An 18,963-nucleotide genomic window follows, 5' to 3' on the forward strand; every position below is an offset into this window, starting at 1 on the left:
ACAGGTAAGGATGTCCATGTGTTGCAGTGTGATATAGAGACTGGGGCAGGAGCCTGGGACACAGAAGGGAGCAAAGTCCTTGGAGAACACCAAGGAGCCCCTCCCCTTCCTGAGTCTGCATCCTCCAAGCTCTCTGCCCCTGAGCCTGCATCCTCCGAGCTCTCTGCCCCTGAGCCTACATCCTCCTAGCTCTCTGCTCCTGAGCCCAGGTCCCAAGGATCCTGGAGGAGAGAACTGCCCCATGAGGCATCTGAACAGAATGGTTTCTCCCTGAACTCTGTCCCTAGCTGGACCCGCAGAGCCCCCTCCTGCCTGAGGTCCTACCAGTCCATCCCTGCCCATCTACATGCCACCCATACTGAGTTTTTTCGACTTTTCCTTTGAGCTGTACCTTCTCTGGCTTCCAGGCTTCTGCCTGAGCGCTTCCCTCTGCCTGCAACATGGTCCACTCCACGCTACTTTGCCTCCTTCCTTCCTTCCTTCCTTCCTTCCTTCCTTTCCTCCCTCCCTCCCTTCCTTCCTTCCCCCTTCCCACCCTTCCTTCCTTCCTTCCTTCATTTATTTGTTTGTTTAGATGAGTCTTGCTCTGTCACCCAGGCTGGAGTGCAGTGGCATGATCTTGGCTCAGCGCAACCTCCACCTCCTGGATTCAAGCAATTCTCCTGCCTCAGCCTCCCAAGTAGCTGGGACCATGGGCATGCACCATCACGCCCAGCTAATTTTAGTATTTTTAGTAGAGACGAGGTTTCACCATGTTGGCCAGGCTGGTCTCGAACTCCTGGCCTCAGGTGATCCACCCACCTTGGCCTCTCAAAGAAGCGTCAATATCGTTGGCTGCCCCTAGGAAGCCTTCTAGGACACTGCACGTGGGATGATATGTGATCCCCTCTCTGATCCATTGCTTGCCTGTCTCCCTCATTAGACTCTAAATCTCAAGGGCAAGCTCCTCAGCCATTTCTGTATCCCCAGCATTAGACCTTGGGCTTGGCCTATAGGAAGTCTCCATAAATATTTACTGAATTGGTAAATGAATGTATGAAAGAATGCACGTAACTTAACTTTTCCAAGCCTCAGCTTCCTTATCTGTAAAGTGGGGATAATGATGGTCTCAGTCTCACTGGGTTGTTGTAGAAATGAAATGAGGTAGCCTGGGGAAAGCACTATGGGTGTGACACGTAGTAGGTAGTAGGTGGTCAATACATTTTGTCCAATTAGTTCCAACCTGCTTTGAAGCAGCCCCACTACTGGGGCCAACTGAAAAATACCTAAGCATTCAAGAGGTGATTGACACGAATTCTTTATCCCCAGTAATGCTGATTCTATAGCTGGGACTGGGATTTTCATCAGGCCCATTTTAAAGATAAGGAAACTGAGGCATGGAGTATAAAATAATTTGCTTATTTAAAATGCATCTGTTTTGTTCACTGATGTATCCCCAGTACTTTTAACTGTGCCTGGCATACAGTAAATATTTTTAAACGAATTAATTGAGTACCTATTTTGTGCCAGGCACTGTGGTATACACTGGTTTGGGGGACTCATCCCAAATCATGTGGCTGGCAAGTGGCAGGGCCAGGACTCAAACCCAAGTCCGTCTGATTCCAAAGCTTGTGTTCCTTCCTCACGGGTTCCTCCCTGAGTAAGGGTGTGGGTAGAACAGCCCACACAGTAGTGTCTGGGCATGAGTCACCAACAGGGTGAGCACATGCCTCTCGCCTGGCCAGTCTCAGCCCCAGGCATCCTGTCTGGGCACCCAGTTACGTGCCTGGGTAGGTTCCAGGAAGCCTCACCTCATCCGATCCAGAGCTCTGAGGCTGCCAGATTCACCAGGTGAGGCTGTGACCTTCTCAGCACTGCTTGACTCCTCTGGGCTGGAGACTAGATGGTCAGCCAGGGCTTGGGGGGCAAGTGGGGGCACCTCTGCTATGCAAAAACCCCACAAATAGGAAGGTGATCTCCAGGGTTTGCAGTGGGTATCATCTCCAGGGAGGAAACAGGGGGACCCACCAGGACCCTGAACTGCACACCCCATTCTTTGGTTACCTGCAGGGAGGGTGTGTACCCATTCAGCAGGACCTAACAGACATCGCCACCTGTTTGAGCGTTAAAACCTAAATACCTTGTTTCCTGCTCCATCACATCTGTTCAGGGTGAGATCCACTGACTCACCTCAGTCATCAGGGTATCCTGGCCAATCACTTGCTTACCTGCAGCCACCTGCCCTGAGAACTTCATGACTTCAGGGCCCTTTTAAGCCATGGTTAGGACAGAAGCTATTCTGACTTCCTAATGGGAGACGTCAATGAGTCTATTCCTCTGTCTCTGTGCCAGACCGTATCTCACCTCCCCAGCTTCTCCAATTTTTCATGAGAAGCCAGAAACCTGGCTTTTTATGGGAGGCCCCGCCGATATCTATTTAATGTTGGTGACTCATTAAGCTCATAAAGTGAGGTAGGCCAAAAGATCGCAGGCCATAAGCGTGTGAGTTTTCTCGTAAGACTCTGTGATCTTTTCAATCTGAGATCCTAGGTTGCTGAGTCTTTGATTCCAGGATTCCATGCAGGAAGTTAAGATCACTTCTCAGACTAGGGAACTGTGTTTGTGATGGCAGCACAGGGAGGGTGGATGCTGCAGTCATTCCCTTGTGCCCCCCCCACCTCCCGCCCCAGCCCCTCACTTGGGGAAGCTGCTCCCGATGAGGATCCGGCCCAGGGGATATTCCATGCCGCCCACCGTGACGGGCGGGCTGACGTCCAGGTTGCCGAAGGAGTCAAGGCTGGAGGGACCAGGGAATGGGATCTCCCGGGTCACATATCCAAAGTCAGGACCCTATGGAAGGACCAGCGAGACCCGCGCCCCAAGAAGGAGAGGTCAGTGAGGACAGGACGAGGCAGTTCTTGGAGTAGAGGGAAGATGCTGGGGGTCTCCCACTCCATAGCTCTTAGTGCCTGAAAAACGATCTCTGTCCACTTTTTACAAACCCCCCTGGGCTCTGAGAACCATGTGGTTAAAGTCAAATCAATAAGCAAAGATAACTAAAAATTACCCCAAATGTTTGGAAATTAAGCAGTATACATCTAAAGAATCCATGGATCAAAGAAGAAATCAAAGTGGAAATTAGACAAGATTTTGAAGTGAAAGTTCATAAAAATCTGCTGTCTTTTGATAGCACATTAAAACTCATGGGATGTTGATGAGGCAGCACTGCTAGGGAGCTGTCAGAGCTCTAGACATGTGTATTTAAACCGAGTGTGGTGGGGCACGCCTGTGCTCCCAGCTCTTCAGGGGGTGAAGTGGGAGGATGGCTTGAGCCCAGGAGGTGCAGGCTGCAGTGAGCTAGGATTGCACCACTGCACTCTAGTCTGGGTGACAGAGCAAGACCCTGTTTCATAAAATAAAGTAGGCCAAGCGTGGTGGCTCACACCTGTAATCCCAGCACTTTGGGAGACCGAGGTGGGTGGATCACGAGGTCAGGAGTTTGAGATCAGCCTGGACAACATGGTGAAACCCAATCTCTACTAAAAATACAAAAAATTAGCCGGGCATGGTGGTAGGGCACGGGGCACCTGTAATCCCAGCTACTCGGGAGGCTGAGGCAGGAGAATCGCTTGAACCCGGAAGGCAGAGGTTGCAGTGAGCCGAGATTGCGCCATTGCACTCCAGCCCAGGCAACAGTGCGAGACTCCTTCTCAAAAACAAACAAACAAACAAACAAACAGACACGTGTTTTTTTTAGGAAGAGAAAAGGCTGATGTGGGGTGAGGGGATGGGGGAGGGATAGCATTAGGAGATATACCTAATGTAAATGCCGAGTTAATGGGTGCAGCACACGAACATGGCACATGTACCCTAGAACTTAAAGTATAATAAAATATATATATAAATAAAATAAAATAAAAAGAAAAGGCTGAAGCATCTTAGTTTCCATTTCAAGCTAGAAAAAGAACAGCAAACTAAACACAAATAAAGTAGAAAATGAAAATGATAAAGATGAGGGCAGAAATCAGTGAAAAAATCCCCTGGCTCCTACAGGTCAAGCCCAGGGCAGGTCAGGTGGGGCCCCCTCCAGCACGTCGGCCCTGGCGGGTTCACTCACCTGCAGGGTTCATTGTCACCTGATCCCTCCAGGCTGGGATGAATGTCCCTGCTCTGTGTGCCTGCAGACTGCAGCCCATCACAGCTCCCACCTAGACCATCACTGTCCCAGCAGTGGCAGAGTGGGAGCCGGGAAACAGGCAGAGACTGTGGGCTCACCTCGAGGGGTAGTGCAGCCTTGAGGCTGAGTGCAGGGCTGTGGGCACAGCCCCTCTAGCTTTGCATCTTGACCACTATTAACTTGCTGCATGGCCTTGGGCAAGTTACTTAACCTCCCTGAGCCTTGATTTCCTCATCCATAAAGAGGAAATAATGATAGCACTTATCCATAGGAGTACCCCATGGAATACATAAGGTAAGCCATGGAAAGCTAGGAGACAGTGCCTGGAACTCAATACGTAATGATGGGTGCTACTGTTGCCATCTCGTGCACAGGAGGTGGCACAGTGCCTGGCACATAGTAGGTGTTCAGAAAACATTTGACACCTAAAGAGAGGCCCTAGCTCTTAAGAACAAGAGCCATGCAGGCTCACTAAGGGTGCATTCCCTCCAAAAGGCAGTTTGGTCTCCCCAGAGCTGACCACACTGCTAATTCCCCCTTGGCAACAAGTCTCCTTATCCAGAAGAGCTCTGCTGTCCTGCCCTTCCCAACACAGGAACAATCAGGCTGCTGCCTATTTGCATGTGATTTGCATATCATTTCCTCTCTTGCCCAAACTCCCCACTGGCTCCCCAGTTTGCTGATATCCCACCTCCTGTATCCTTCTGCCCCCTCTTCCTGTTCTCTGAGCCCTATAGGACCAGGCCCAGATGAGACTTCACTGGTGCCCCTCCAGGAGGACCCAACCAGGGTTTCTGCACTCTGCCTGTCACTACATACCAGGATCCTCTTATAGGGGAAATCTTTCAGGCCCCTGTTCCGGGGGGAGTCAAAGACCACAGGGAAGGATTTGTGAGGGGCCTCGATGTAGCCAAACTCCATCTCGTCCTGGGAGGGGAGAGATGAAAAAGCCATGGTGACCTTTTTCTGGTGGTTTACAGAACAGGGTGGTCCCCACCAGGCCTGGGGCAGGGCAGGGCAGCGGGTCTTCTCTAAGACCCGGTGAGGGGCAGAGGTAGAAGTGAGGCCTCTTAGGACCCCAGCCAGGAGAGGACTGTCATCTGGGACCAAAGCTTTTGGAGGGAAGCAGTGGAGGCTGGGGCTGATGCAGGCAGCGGAAAAGCCCTCGCCCCAGAGGCCTGGCCCAGGCTGCTGTGGCTTCTCTAGCGACACTGAGGTCCATCAGGCACCTGTGTGGCTTCCCTTTCCCCAAGCCAAGATGCAGGCTTCCCGGGCTGCCCCCAGCTCTCTTCTGGAGACGGCTTCGGCTCCCACCTGGATCCAGCGGTCATTTCGATTTTCAACTTGAGGGCAGATGGTCAGTTTGCAGTTGGCTTTCAATGTCAGATAAGACATGTCCTCCAGGAATTTCTCATTGGAGCCATGAGTGTCCATCACACTGTAAAAGGTAGGGAGAGGGGAGCATGCTAATGGCCCCTGACTGTGGCTGAGGTGTGAGTGGCCTTGATTCCGTTTGTGCTGGGCCCTGTGCAGCCTCTGGGGTACAGGGGTTCCAGTTCATGGCCTTGAGAGGCTCATAGGCCCATGGGGTAGATGGATAAAGTATCCAGATCATATCAGGTGACAGGTGCAAGGTGAGGCGTAAGGGCAGGCAGTGGAGCCCAGAGGCAGGGCACCTAACCCAGCACAGGGAGTCAGGGAAGTCGCCACAGAGGTGACCTAGGGCTGAATCTTTTGGGTTAAAATAGCAGTGAGGGGCAGGTAGCCCCATCTACTCCTGTTCCACACAATTGGCCTAAGCAAGGGGGTCAGGGTGGGGTTAGCAAGCAGGAGAAGAGTCTCTTTTTAATACCTACACACACCTAGACCCAGGGAAGCAGAGCAAACCTGTTTGGCCACACCCTTCCCAGCCTTTTAACTTATGTCCAGATCAGCTGTGCTTTTTTCCAGTGGTCTGACCTCTGGCACAGAGGCCTGGCAGCGCTTTGCCAATCGAGGCTGATCCTTCCCTCAAGGGCATGATGAGGATTCTGAGAGACGGCAGAAGGACCAGCGAGCTGGGTGAGATCGGGCTTGCAGACTGGGTTCCCATGTCCATAGCAGGCACGGGATCGTACCCATGTTACAGTGAGGGTAGGTCTCCGATGGCCACCAGCAGCCTGTGCAGGGCCTGGCTCCACTGCCTAGACTAAATCTGAGATGTTCTGGGGCTGCAGCCACAGGACAGGATGGGCAGGAAAGCCAGAGCTTGAGCCAGTGACCTGGGAGGGGCCTTAGCTGCACAGGGCAGGGTGGGGCCCCAGCCCACCTGCTGCTGTCCTGCCACCGGCTCTGCCTGAATGGGTGCCTGCAATGAATCCGTTGGTGTGAGTGAGGGGCGCAACCCTGAGGCAGCTTCTGTCCCTACCTCTGCACTCCAGACTTGGGGGAGGGCTGGAGGGAGGGAGCATCACCTGCACACATACAGCTCCTCAGGAGGCTGAGTGTTGGGCGTCATGATCCAGGGCGCCATGCGGAAGCTCACAGTGTCTGTGAAGAGGGTCACCTCGGGCAGGGTCTGAGGGGAAAATGAGGACTTGGTGGGCCCTGCAGGGACCCCTAGCCTGCCTCAAGCTCCCCCAGCCCCCAGCCTGCCCAGCCCTGGAGGCTCCAAACTGGGCCCCCAAACCCCTCGGCCTCCATGCCCATCCCCCAGGGCTGTACACACCCCCGGGTCCACCAGGCTGACACTGAGGGAAACCAGCCCCAGGAAATCGGCATCGGGGAAGGTCAGCCCCTCCACATAGAACTTGATCTCCTGCTCGCCCAGCTGCCGCTCAACTTCATAGGACAAACACTGGGGCCCCAGCACCTGCTTGTAGTCCGAGAGAGAATTCCCACCTAGGAAGAACAAGAGCCAGGGGCTAGCGAGGAGACAGGGGTAAGGGGCTGCAAACCCAGGAATCCAGGACAGAGCCCCCTTTGTGGTTAGAGCAGCTTGGGTTCCTCTCTGGCTCTGCCATGTGCAAGCTGCGTGGCCTTAGCTCAATGACTCAACCTCTCTGAGCCTCAGTTTCTTATCTGTAAAATGGCTAACATTTTCTCAAGAGGCCAATATAAACTTTAAACTAAATAAAGAGATAGAAGCACCTGGCACAAAAGGTGAAAACTACCCATGGATAAATAGATAGGCAAAATGTAATATATTCATAAGATGGAATATTATTAATTCATAAAAAGTAATGACCAGACAGGTATGGTGGCTCATGTCTATAATCCCAGCACTTTGGGAGGCCAAGGTGAGAGGATAACTTGAGACCCGCCTGGGCAACATAGCGAGACCCCATCTCTACGAAAAATTTTTTAAAATAGCCAGGCATGGTGGCACATGTCTGTAGTCCCAGCTACTCGGGAGGCTGAGATGGGAGTATCTCTTGAGCCCGGGAGTTCAAGGCCGCAGTGAGCCGTGATAGCATCACTGCACGCCAGCCTGGACAACAGAGTGAGATCCTGTCTCTAAAACATAAGAAAAGTAATGAAGCACTGATTCATGCTACACCATGGATGAACCTTGAAGACATTATGCTAACTAAAAGAAGCCTATTGTATGGTTCCATTTATATGAAATATTCAGAGAGGGAATTTCAGAGATACAGAAAGCACATCAGTGGCTGCACACAGCAAGAGAGGCTGTCCATTCACTTGTCGAGACTTTGCTTACTTAAAAGCCCTGGTGTCACACTAAGTGCGTTTAAGCTGAGTCCTCTGCCTAAACATCCACCACTGGTGCATGGGAGGGAACATTCTGGCTCCTGCCAGGCTCATTTAGCTGGAACAACAAGTTCTGGGTCAGTTTGAACAGCGAAGGGTGAAGGGGAATCAGGAAGGGGTAGAAGCCTGTTGCTGTTTGTAAAAACAAGTAAGAGCAGTCTGGGGTTAAGGAGTGGTACTTTATTTATTTATTTATTTATTTATTTATTTATTTATTTATTTGAGACTGGGTCTCACTCTGTCTCCCAGGCTGGAGTACAGTGGCATGAACACGGCTTCCTGCAGCCTTGACTTCCTGGGCTCAAGTGATCCTCCCACTTCTGCCTCCAGAGTAGCTGGGACTACAGGCTAATTTTTTTTGTATGTTTTGTAGAGACAAGGTTTTGCCACGTTGCCCAGGCTGGTCTCAAATTCCTGGGCTCAAGTGATCCTCCCGCCTTGGCCTCCCAAAGTGCTGGAATTACAGGCATGAGCCACTCGGCCCGACCAATTTTTTTTTTTTTTTTGAGACGAAGTCTTGCACTGTCACCCAGGCTGGAGTGCAGTGGCATGATCTTGGTTCACTCACCCAGGCTGGAGTGCAGTGGCATGATCTTGGTTCACTGCAACCTCTGCCTCCTGGGTTTGAGTGATTCTCCTGCCTCAGCCTCCCGAGTAGCTGGGACTACAGGCATGAGTCACCACACCCAGCTAATTTTTTTTTTTTTTTTTAAGACAGAGTCTCACTCTCGCCCAGGCTGGAGTGCAGTGGTGTGATCTCAGCTCACTGCAAGCTCCACCTCCTGCCTTAACCTCCCGAGTAGCTGGGACTACAGGCACCTGCCACCACACCTGGCTAATTTTTTTGTATTTTTTAGTGGAAACGGGTTTTCTCCATGTTAGCCAGGATGTTCTCGATCTCCTGACCTTGTGATCCACCCTCCTCGGCCTCTCAAAGTGCTGGGATTACAGGTGTGAGCCACCGTGCCTGGCCTAATTTTTGTATTTTTAATAGAGACAGGGTTTCACTGTGTTAGCCAGGCTGCTCTCGAACTCCTGACCTCAGGTAATCCGCCTCCCAAAGTACTGGGATTACAGACGTGAGTCATTGCGCCCAGCCTTGGCCATATTTTTTAAAGCCACAGGCTGATTAATAAAAACTCTGGTGAGAAAGTCGGGTTCTGGGGCCAGAGGCAGGGCCTGGGCCTCAGCCTCACTGGTTCTCACACCCTCCCTGCCTGGACAGTGCTTGGCATGCAGTTCAGTCCACGCTGATTGACCAGAGGAGGGAACGGGGGTGGGGCAATGGTAAAAGGAGGAGCTTTGGTGCACCCAAGACACCTGGGTTGGAATGCCTGCTCCACCCCAGATGGTTGTGCCACAGTGAATTCCTGCATCTGAGCCTCAGTTTTCCTCTCCATAAAATGGAACTCGTTGTCATTGAACCTCCTCCTTGAGGACTATATTTGGTACTGATGGAGTGGTTGTTTGTAAGTTGTAATGAGAATTACAAAAAGGTGATGGAAAAAAAGAGAGAGAGAGATGGGGGAGGAGAGGATAGACATGGATGGAGCCGGGAGGACAAGGCCCCGTCAGGTCACTCACCCCGGGCACAGAAGACCCTCACTCTTTTGGAATCAGAAAAGGGCACGTTCAAGACAAGCTTGTGGCTGTCGAAGAGATTGTCGGGGCCATTGCAGCTCAGCAGCATTGGGGACATGTCCTGCAGATCTGGAGAGAGTGGCCCCCTTGAGATCACCCTTTCTCCACCCCACCAACAGGATCCCCTCCCATCCCCCTTCCCCAATCCCCAGACAACATCTTGTGTCACTCACCAGCCAGCGACATCAGCCAGCTGTGGGTGAAGTCAGGCTCCGTGGACCTGTGATTGTCCCGGTCACAGTTCACCAGCAAGATAGCCCCATAGCCCTCAGGGCCCCAGCGCCAGGTTTTCTGTGGCAAAATAAGATGTCTTGGGATCAGTGGGACCCAGGAGGCTCCAAGAAGGGGTTCTAGACATGGCCAGGGCAGGCTACTTTGTTAGATTGTAGATTTTCATATTTTTGGTTTGCTTAAAGATTTTAAAAAGGATTATTTGGGGAATGGAGTTCCAGATAAGGCTCTAGACCCACCTCTTCCTTGTGCAGTGAACAACCTGCACAACCATACACAATGGCTCTACCCAGCCATCACACTGGAGAAGCAAAGGTGTTGTTACCACAACCAGAAATGGCCCTCAAAAGCTGGCTAAGCTTTAGCTCTGCCTGTGGGGTGGGGATGGGCAGAGGCTGCCTGCCATGACCTTGATGAGGGTTGGGATCTGGAGAATCTTTGGGAGACCCTCCCCATCCCAGCACTCTCCTGGGACCTGTCCCATAGATATCTCTGGCATCTGCCTGCAGTCCTGCAGGCTCTGCAAGCTGAGGTCTGAGCCGAGGCGGGAAAGATGGCTGGAGCTCTCCCTGCCTCTGTGGTTGCTGCTGTCCCCAACACACCTCCCCACGAGACCCAAAAGGCAGGCCTCACTTTCCCCATTTCACAGAAGGGTGCAGGGAGGTTCTGAGAGGTGAGTCCCAAGCCACATAGCTGGCCTTCAAACCCAGGTTCTTGGGGTTGCACAGGGCAACTGTTAGCCTTTATGGCACTCTTGCCCACCGTCTGGGTAGATGCCACTCTGCAGCAGGGCCCCAGACATGATTTGGATCATAGTTGCCACCACACCCAAGCACTCTTGTGCAGTGAACAACCAGCACAGCCATCCATGGCAGCCCTGCCCACCTTGTCCTCAAAGCCTTGTGATCCAGGCTGCCTCTCTGGAGTCTTTCCCTTCAAATTGTACCTTCTACCCCTCCCAGGACAGCTTCCAGATACTTCCTGTGGGGTGATGCCCTGAGCCCACTCTGTCCTTTTTACTCGTCAGGCGTTACCTGGGGCTGACCACCATAGCCTCCTCTACCTGAAGGCTTGTCTTCTCCTTGCCTTCCATCACTCAACCTTTTAGGAAGCACTCCCACATGTGTAGGGGTCCAAATAGAGCCCTCAAAATAAAAAAGGCAGCAACAAAAGAACCAATCCCAATTTCAAAGTGGCACAAGAGAGACCCAGAGAGGGTAAGCTGTTTTCCAGCAGTCACACAGCATGTCGGTTACAGGGTGTAGGTTAACGTCCACACAGCATGTTGGTTACAGGGTGTAGGTTAATGTCCACTCATGCCAATTTGGCTGTCCCAGATGGGTTCCCTACATGGTTGGATACTACAGACCCTGAGGATCCATCATTCTTCTGGAGGGAGAGCACAATCCACCCGGGACCACCCCAAGTTTGCCTTTCAACCCCGCAGTCTTGGGGTGCCCGGGAGGGTCTCACCTTGTCCCCTTGGCTTCTCTTCACCTTGCCTGTGCGGCTTGTGTCAACCTCAAGGGAAATATCTGCAAAGAGATGGAGAGGGGCTACCAGGGGGTCATCCAGCCCCATCTTCACACTCCTAAAGTCCAGGTTGGGCAAACTCTGACCCCCTCCCCAAGCCCATGAGGACTGGGATGCCCTGCCTGGGGGTCAGACCCCACACTTGGGAGACCCTCGTGGCTTGCCCTGTGGTTCTGGGAGTTGGAGGGACCCAAGCCTTTGGCTCTTGAATCACTTGCTTGCCTGTGCATGTCCACCTGCTAGCTCTTGGTGGCTTTGGGGTTCTAGATCACATGCTGGTGACCCCAAACTCTGGGAACTGGGGACAGGCCTGAGGTTGTAGGGGCTGGGTTCTGTCATTCCATCGCCCTGGGCCCTGGCTGAAGGGGGCACGTTCTGTGCTGCGTCTTGGAGATCTAATGAGGGTATATGTGGGACTCTGGATGAAGGAGGCTTATTGTGGGTCTAGCTGTTGTTCACTGGGCAGTGAAGTTTCTAGATCCTTGTGGTCCTAAGGACTGCTGGGTCTCAATCCCTGTGGTTCCAGAGTGGACAGAAGGTCCCTGAGAAATCCAAGCCCCTCAGTGATGGAGGAAGCTGGCCATGGGTCTTCCACTCCAAGGAATCCACTAAGACCCTCAAACAGTCAACCTGGAGGGGTGAAGGGATAGACGGGCAGCCAGGGAGCTGCTACTTACCGACGCCAGTGAGGTAAAGCACGCTGTGGCCCAGGGCTTGGTCTTCCTGCTCCCCAAAGTAGGAGACCCTCACCTGCAGAACATAGCCCTAAGCCTGCACGACCATCACCTTCAGAGATGGTGCGGGCAGAGGTGATGGGGGACACATCCTGACAGCCTTACTTAGAGGCACAGGAGGCATGGAGACCCCCCCAGTCTCTGAAGTCCCAAGACTCAAGGGCTCCCAGCTGGGATTCAGAGCTACCTTCTTCACCAAGTGGCTGTGGAGCCCACCCTAGTTCCCAGAGCAGGTGTGAGGAACAAGGAGGGTGGGGGCAGGGTGGAGGGATGAGAAAGGTGGGGCAGCTCCCAGCAGGAGCAGCTGGCAGATGAGGGAGGAGCAGCCAACTCCATCAAGTTAGGCAAGTCTCTCAGCTCCTCTAAGCCTCGGGTACTTCCTCAATAAAATGGGAATGAGAACCCCCACTCCATCACCACAGTCAGTGGTCCTGGAGCTTTTAGAGTGGTCCAGAATCCATGCCAAGCCCTCCAGCTGGGTCATCCCAGTGAGCCCCTGGGATGGCCCCAGTCGACAGGAGACTGTCCGGGCCCTGCCTGCAGTCCCAGCAGTCCCTCAGCTAGCAAGCAGAGGAGGTGGGATCTGAGCCCACGGTGGGCTCCTGAGCCCCTCTCTCAACAGCTGCTTCATCCCTGCCTTTTCCCTGTCGGGGAGATTTGGATGTCTAGGATTTGGTGGATCACTGTATGCCATGGGTGCCGGGGGCTGGGGCGAGTGAGGAGGGACTCATCTGAGCTTCTGGCAAGTGATGAGAGAGAAGGTTGGCTTAGGCGTGGGAGATCCGTGCACACAAAGGAGTGGACGTGTGTGTGTGCACCTGCACCAGTTGTTGTTGTGCGGTCCTGCCCACACGAGAGCACTGGGGCATCTTGCTGGGTCCATGTGTGGCCTGAATACAGGGATTAATGTGAAGTTGTCTGTGAATCTGAGGGGGTGACTAGGAGAGCTTGTGTTTTGTGGGAGTACTCATGTGTACATGTGTGATACTGGGGTGGTGGTGGAGGTTTGCTTGTTTGGGGCGTCTGTGGCATTGTATCAGGATACGTTTTGTGTATGTACTGTGATAAGCTTTGTGAGGTTTGGTTAAGTGGGGAGCTTTGGAATGGGAATTGCCATGGTGGGGCTCTTACCTTGGGTGGGGGTGGAGAGATCCAACCCTTTTCTATGAGAAAGTGGACTCTTACCTTGAAGTCCTTTAATTCCTTACTGGCTGTGCCCACGGATATGACCATGTCTGCATCAGTGTCCAGCGGCCAACGGGCCTTGCCCATGGGCTCTGTCACATGTGTGCGGTTGTAGACCATGAAGGCCTCCACCCCGGAGCTTCCAGAGACCCTGAAGCTGTTGGCACCCTTGGGCACATCACTGGCAGAGAAGGGAGATGGGAAGAGACCCAGTGCTCAGGGGAGTGGCCACAGTGGGGTGGGGGCCTGGGGCTGCCAGGCCGTTCAAATGGCACCCCTCAACAGCCAGGCCGGGGAGGCACAGGGCAGTGCCACTGGCCAGGAGACCAACCTGGGCTGGGCATCAGGAAGCCAGGGCATAAATGGCAAATGCTTGGACACCCCCAGCCCACACCCGAGTCCCTTCCAGATCTGACACTTCCAAACTCTCCAGCTCAACAGGAAATCCACTAACCCACCACCTCTCACCACCTCCACTGACATCACTGTGGCCCAAGCCACCAACACCCCTCGCCTGGATCACTGAGCAGCTTTCTCATGGGTCCATGGTCCCACCTGGGCCCCTCCAGTCTGTTTTGCACACAGCAGAGTGTGTTGTTCCTTTGCTCGAAAGCAGTGGTTTCCATCAAACTCAGTAAAAGGCAGAATCCTCCTGAGTAGCATAAGAGGCCCTTCTGATGCGCCCCTGCCACCTTGCTGACTGCCTCCTCCCTACTACGTTTCCCCTCGCTCACTTAGCTCCAGCCACGCTGGCCTTCCTGTTGTGCCATGAAGATGCCAAGGCTGTCCTGGCACTGCCTGCTTCTGCTGCATCGACTGCTCCTCCCCAAGATGTCCACAAGGCTCCCTCCCTCACCCTCTTCAGGGCTCTGCCTAAATGTCACCTTCTCGGCAAGCCCCTTACCCCACCCAATCACTCCATTTAATGCTGCACTTTGTCCATCTTTCCCCCCGACTGATCCCCCATCTCCCTTCCCCTGCTCTGATTCTTGATTCTTTTTTTTTTTTTTTTTTTTGAGACAGAGTCTCGCTCTGTCGCCCAGGTTGGAGTACAGTGGTGCGATCTCTGCTCACTGCAACCTCCGCCTCCCGGGTTCAAGCGACTCTCCCACCTCAATGCCAGTCAACTGTCCATCTCTCTTGCTAGAAGGCCAGCTCCACAAGGGCAGGAATTTTATCTGGTTTGTTCACAGCTGCATCCCCAGCACCTATAACAGTGCCTGGCACATGGTAGGTGTAGGTGCTCAATAAACACGTGTGAATGAAGGGATGCATTCTCACTTTCTGCCACTCTGCAGGGGGATTCAAGCCCATCTGCTCTTGAGTGGAGATCTAGAACTTGACTAATGCCAGCAACCTGTGCAACTTCTTTCCCTCACCCAATACACCACATTCACCTGATACACCAGAGCTCTGGGATCAAGAAATGGGTGTCGAGAAGCCTCCCATCTGCCTTGGCCCCAGCCTGGGGCACTCATCTGCCGGGCCCCCACCCTACTCCTCACACCACCAGCTGCTCCCAGCCACAGCTGGTTGGGGCCAGCCTTCCTGGCCCACAGCATCAGAGGGGGATGCACTGCAAACTCAGGCTACAGGGCACCCAGAGCAAAACCAACAGGGCCTCTGTGGGTGAACTATGGCCTCTCTGTGCCAGGCACTGCACTAATCCCCAGAGTTCCAGGAGGCTCTTGGGCCCGTGGCGCTCACACTCTGGAGGGGAGGTTGAATGAGAGAACTACACATTAGTGCTTGTTCTTCCTTTGTATGTCAGGGCTCTCCAACGTCATCCCCCATGGCAGAGCCATCAGCCACCAGGACGCCACCCAAGGTCAAGTCCACTTACAGCCATCCACCTGACTACAAAGATGCTGCTGGAGGAATTTTGTCTGTTTTGCTCACAGCTGCATCCCTAGCACCTATTACAGTGTCTGGCCCATAGTAGGTGCTCAATAAACACTTGTTAATGAATGGATTGAATCTCACTTTCTGCCACTCTGCAAAAGGGGTCCCTCTGCATATTCTCCTGCCTTCATCCTTTCCTGGACCCCTAAAAAACCACCCAAATATTCAGCCCTCTGGAGAAACCAGACCCCCTCCGCAACCTCTGCCATGATCACTTGGCCCCATCCAAAAACTATCTCCATTGACTGCGGTGACAACAGTCCTTATTCCAACAATCACGAGTCCTACTCGGTGCTCCCTAATGCGCATCACAACCCCCCAAAGCAAAGATTATAATCCCCATTTTACAGATAAGGCAGGAGCGTGCAGAGGCCCCAGAGCCCCCGCAGGCTGCTGGCAAGACCCACCTCCCCCATCCCCCACTCCTGGCCTTACAATCACCACATTCCACAGCACTTTTGGGGGTCCGCCCATCTTACCTGCTTTTCTTCATCGTTTACATCAGTTGCCATGGAAACCCCAAGTCTCCTGGACTCTCATCCTCTCATCTGACCCCCTTCCTCATCCTCCCCAACTCCCTTTCAATCCCAGCCACCATCATCTGCATGATATCCTCAGTCCCACCCCGGACAGTTTCCTTGATCTTGTACTGTAAAGGAAGCCTGCCCCCAACAGCAGGCATGGCCTCCCCTTCAGCCATCTCCATGGTGACTGCTTCCCCCTTACTCCCTCCAGCCCCTGTGCCTGGAGGTGGGCAAGGGTCCTTCATGCTCCTTAATGTCCTTTCCAAATCATCATCTTTCTTCACTCCGTAAATCCCCAGCTTTGCATTGACATTTCCAGGCTACACGGCCCATCTACAGGGACACCCCTGCACACCGTTGCTCTGTCCTCATCTCGAGGGTGCCAGCTCCTGCCATGTTCCTCAGCCGGCTGCCGTCACCAGTTTCTACTTCAATGGTGATGTAGATGGTGTGCTGCACCCTGGTCCCTCAGCCCCTTGACCTCTCATCCAATGCTCCTGTCATCCACTTGGCCTCGTCCCCTCCTTCCTGGGGCAGGTGCTATAGAATGTCATTACCAAAAAACTGCACCCACTACAAGCTCCCCTGTTAGCAACCCACTCGGACACCACTTCCCAATATTCCAGCTCACTCCTAACACACCAATGCAACCAAGCCTTCAGCCCACTGGGACACTTGACCTTTGAAGGCTGAGTCCTCTCTACTCGCCCACCACTGCAGTCCCTCACCCCTCATGTTCCCTCTTCCCTTCCCCAGCATAGTCCCATAGATCCCATAGTCCCCCGCTGCGGCCACCCATTTGCTCCACTCCCTAATCTTTTGCTCATCCTTCCCTACCTTGAGCTGCCTGGCAGAGCTCCAGCTATACAATCAGATCCAACTCTCCACCCTCTCTGTACCTGCACTACGCAGCTGACCATGGTTTACTTGGATTCATGACTGCTGACCTCAATGGATGTGTGACATGCCCGGTGCTCCTACAGCATTGCTCCAGGCTCTTTTCTCTTTCAGTGTCCTAGAGGACTATGTCCTATCTTCTGCTATCCCCGGAAGCCTCCCTACTCCTCCCCCTCGTCACTCAGAGCCTTCAACCTCCTTTCTCCCACCACCTCATCTCCCAGCCCTCCTGCCTTTGAGTCCACGACCATGCCTGCCCTCCTGGGATGAGGCGTGAGCTGCTTGGGCTCTTGCTCAAGACCAGCCCTCCTGGGGGCACATCCCCTACTCAAGGGCATCATCGGCCTTGCCCCTTCTCCCTTCGCTTGCACCCAGCACACAGACATGGTGAATATCACCCATCCCCAAACTCATTCTCTTTGACCTCCTCATTTCTTCTGCTCCCTTGACACCTCCAATTATTTCTCCTCTTTGCCTCTGCAACCTGCCTCTAATCAGCCTTTCCTCTCCACCACACCAAGGAAACTCCACTGTTGCCAAACCTAATGGGTCTTTTCTCTTCTTCCCCTCGTTGACCTGTCAGAGGCACTTGGCCCAGATGATCACCTGTCTTTGAAACACTTTCCCACTTGGCAGCTGGGACATGGGCTCTGCTTGCTCTCCTCTGACTCCCTGGCCTTTCCTCTAATGCCTTTGCTGTGTCACCCCCCTTACCCCCTAACTCCAGGCAGTGGTGTGCTGGCAAATGTTTAACAACCAGCTGTCTGGAGTGGGGGGGTTCTTATGCATATATATGTATATATAAATTTATTATAAATTTTACTGATGTAAATAGTGTGTAGCACATAATGTAAAAATAATAATATAATACATATTATTCTTTATTGTAAAATGTGTTGTAAATTCTATATAGTCCATTGCTTCCTCCAGATGCCCTCTCTTGCAACTGTAGCCAACCTGTGGTTGCAATTTGACCATGATTTGACCAATGCAATTGCATCCCAATCTGTTCATTCTTTCCTCCATAAGTTTATTGTCACTAAATCTGATATGTGACGTAAACGCTGGTTGATATTTTTGTTTGTGTTCACGAATAAGATGAAAGGGAAACAATGAAGATGCATGTCACTCTTCATTCATTCATCTAGGATGTGAGCAACTTCTTTGCTGAATCAGATAATCCTGGAGGAATATTTCATCAATTTTTGGTACTAACCACAATGTCATGGCTATAGACACAATACACTTTTAAATTTAAATGACATTGTTAACCTGTCTCCATCACTTTCTGAACTCTAGGCATTGAATAAAACCATGAATGAAGCCCTGATCTGTAGCCTTGACCAATGTCTGTGGTGTAAATACTCTCACTCTGGCCAGTTTCAAGTTACCAGCCCGACATCATTGGACTCAGAGTTTCAAAGAGATGCATAATAGCACCTCGTGACATCACTATTTCCACTATATCTGGACAATGGTAGAATGCAGTAAAATAATTAAGCAGTGATGAGTTTTCAGTATTACTGCCTTTGTTTTTAATATAATTTGTTTAATTGTGTGTATAATTTAATTTTAAATAGTGGCTGTGTTTAACAAGGGGCTCATAACCTTCCTAAAAAATAAACAATCAGATCTCCTTGAGGAAGGACCCTGGTACATTGCCACAAACTTACACTGTTCAACTTTCTCCCAGCCTTCCCCAAGAGGACATACAACTTTTTACCAGGGTGACTGTCGCTGTGGAAAAGGAAGTAATCATACGTTTCCAGTTCTCCTGCACACTGACCCTGAACTGACCCTAAACATCACTGCCGCCCACCTGGCAGAGCAGGGGCTCATGGAGGCCAGGTGATCCATGGAGTTTCAGCTCAGATTCATCTTACAGTGGGTCCAGGGAGACCCTGAGCCCATCTGTGGTTCCGCCCCACCCCAACAAGTTCTAAAATGTGTAATTGGAATAGGCACCATCGGCAATGGGCAGAATCCCTACGCTGGTACGCTTCAGAGTGTGGCTGGCCCCAGCGCACCTGGCTTAGGGCTCAGCCTCCCCTCTCCTCCTCTCCTCCCCTCCCTCCTCTCTCCTCTCCTCCTTTCTTCTGTCTACACCCACTGCCTTGGTTTTCTCCACCTGCCACATCAATATGGTTAGAACTCCCAGACTTCTTGTTTTTTGAGTTTCTCCCTGGGTGTCTACCAGGCATTTTATTTTATTTATTTTGTATTTTTTGAGACAAAGTCTTGCTCTGTCACCCAGGCTGGAGTGCAAAGGCACGATCTCAGCTCACTGCAAGCTCTGCCTCCTGGGTTCAAGCAATTCCCCTGTCTCAGCCTCCCAAGTAGCTGGGATTACAGGAGCTCACCACCACGCCAGCTAATTTTTGTATTTTTAGTAGAGACGGGGTTTCGCCAT

General features: G+C 52.3%; 1 protein-coding gene across 1 annotated transcript in view; it reads right to left on the reverse strand.

The window, feature by feature from the left end:
* Positions 1-18,963, reverse strand: part of PADI1 (peptidyl arginine deiminase 1) — a 40,122-nt gene that overhangs the window by 9,737 nt on the left and 11,422 nt on the right. The window contains exons 2-11 of the mRNA XM_054501352.1: positions 13,231-13,411; positions 11,989-12,061; positions 11,252-11,313; positions 9,721-9,838; positions 9,491-9,616; positions 6,864-7,036; positions 6,610-6,713; positions 5,471-5,594; positions 4,976-5,083; positions 2,678-2,829 (exon numbers count right to left, since the gene is read on the reverse strand). Coding sequence (XP_054357327.1) covers positions 2,678-2,829; positions 4,976-5,083; positions 5,471-5,594; positions 6,610-6,713; positions 6,864-7,036; positions 9,491-9,616; positions 9,721-9,838; positions 11,252-11,313; positions 11,989-12,061; positions 13,231-13,411 — 1,221 coding nt within the window. The remainder of the gene's footprint in view (positions 1-2,677; positions 2,830-4,975; positions 5,084-5,470; positions 5,595-6,609; positions 6,714-6,863; positions 7,037-9,490; positions 9,617-9,720; positions 9,839-11,251; positions 11,314-11,988; positions 12,062-13,230; positions 13,412-18,963) is intronic.

The sequence above is a fragment of the Pongo pygmaeus genome, chromosome 1 (genome assembly GCF_028885625.2).
Source record: "Pongo pygmaeus isolate AG05252 chromosome 1, NHGRI_mPonPyg2-v2.0_pri, whole genome shotgun sequence".
Taxonomy (NCBI): Eukaryota; Metazoa; Chordata; class Mammalia; order Primates; family Hominidae; genus Pongo; species Pongo pygmaeus.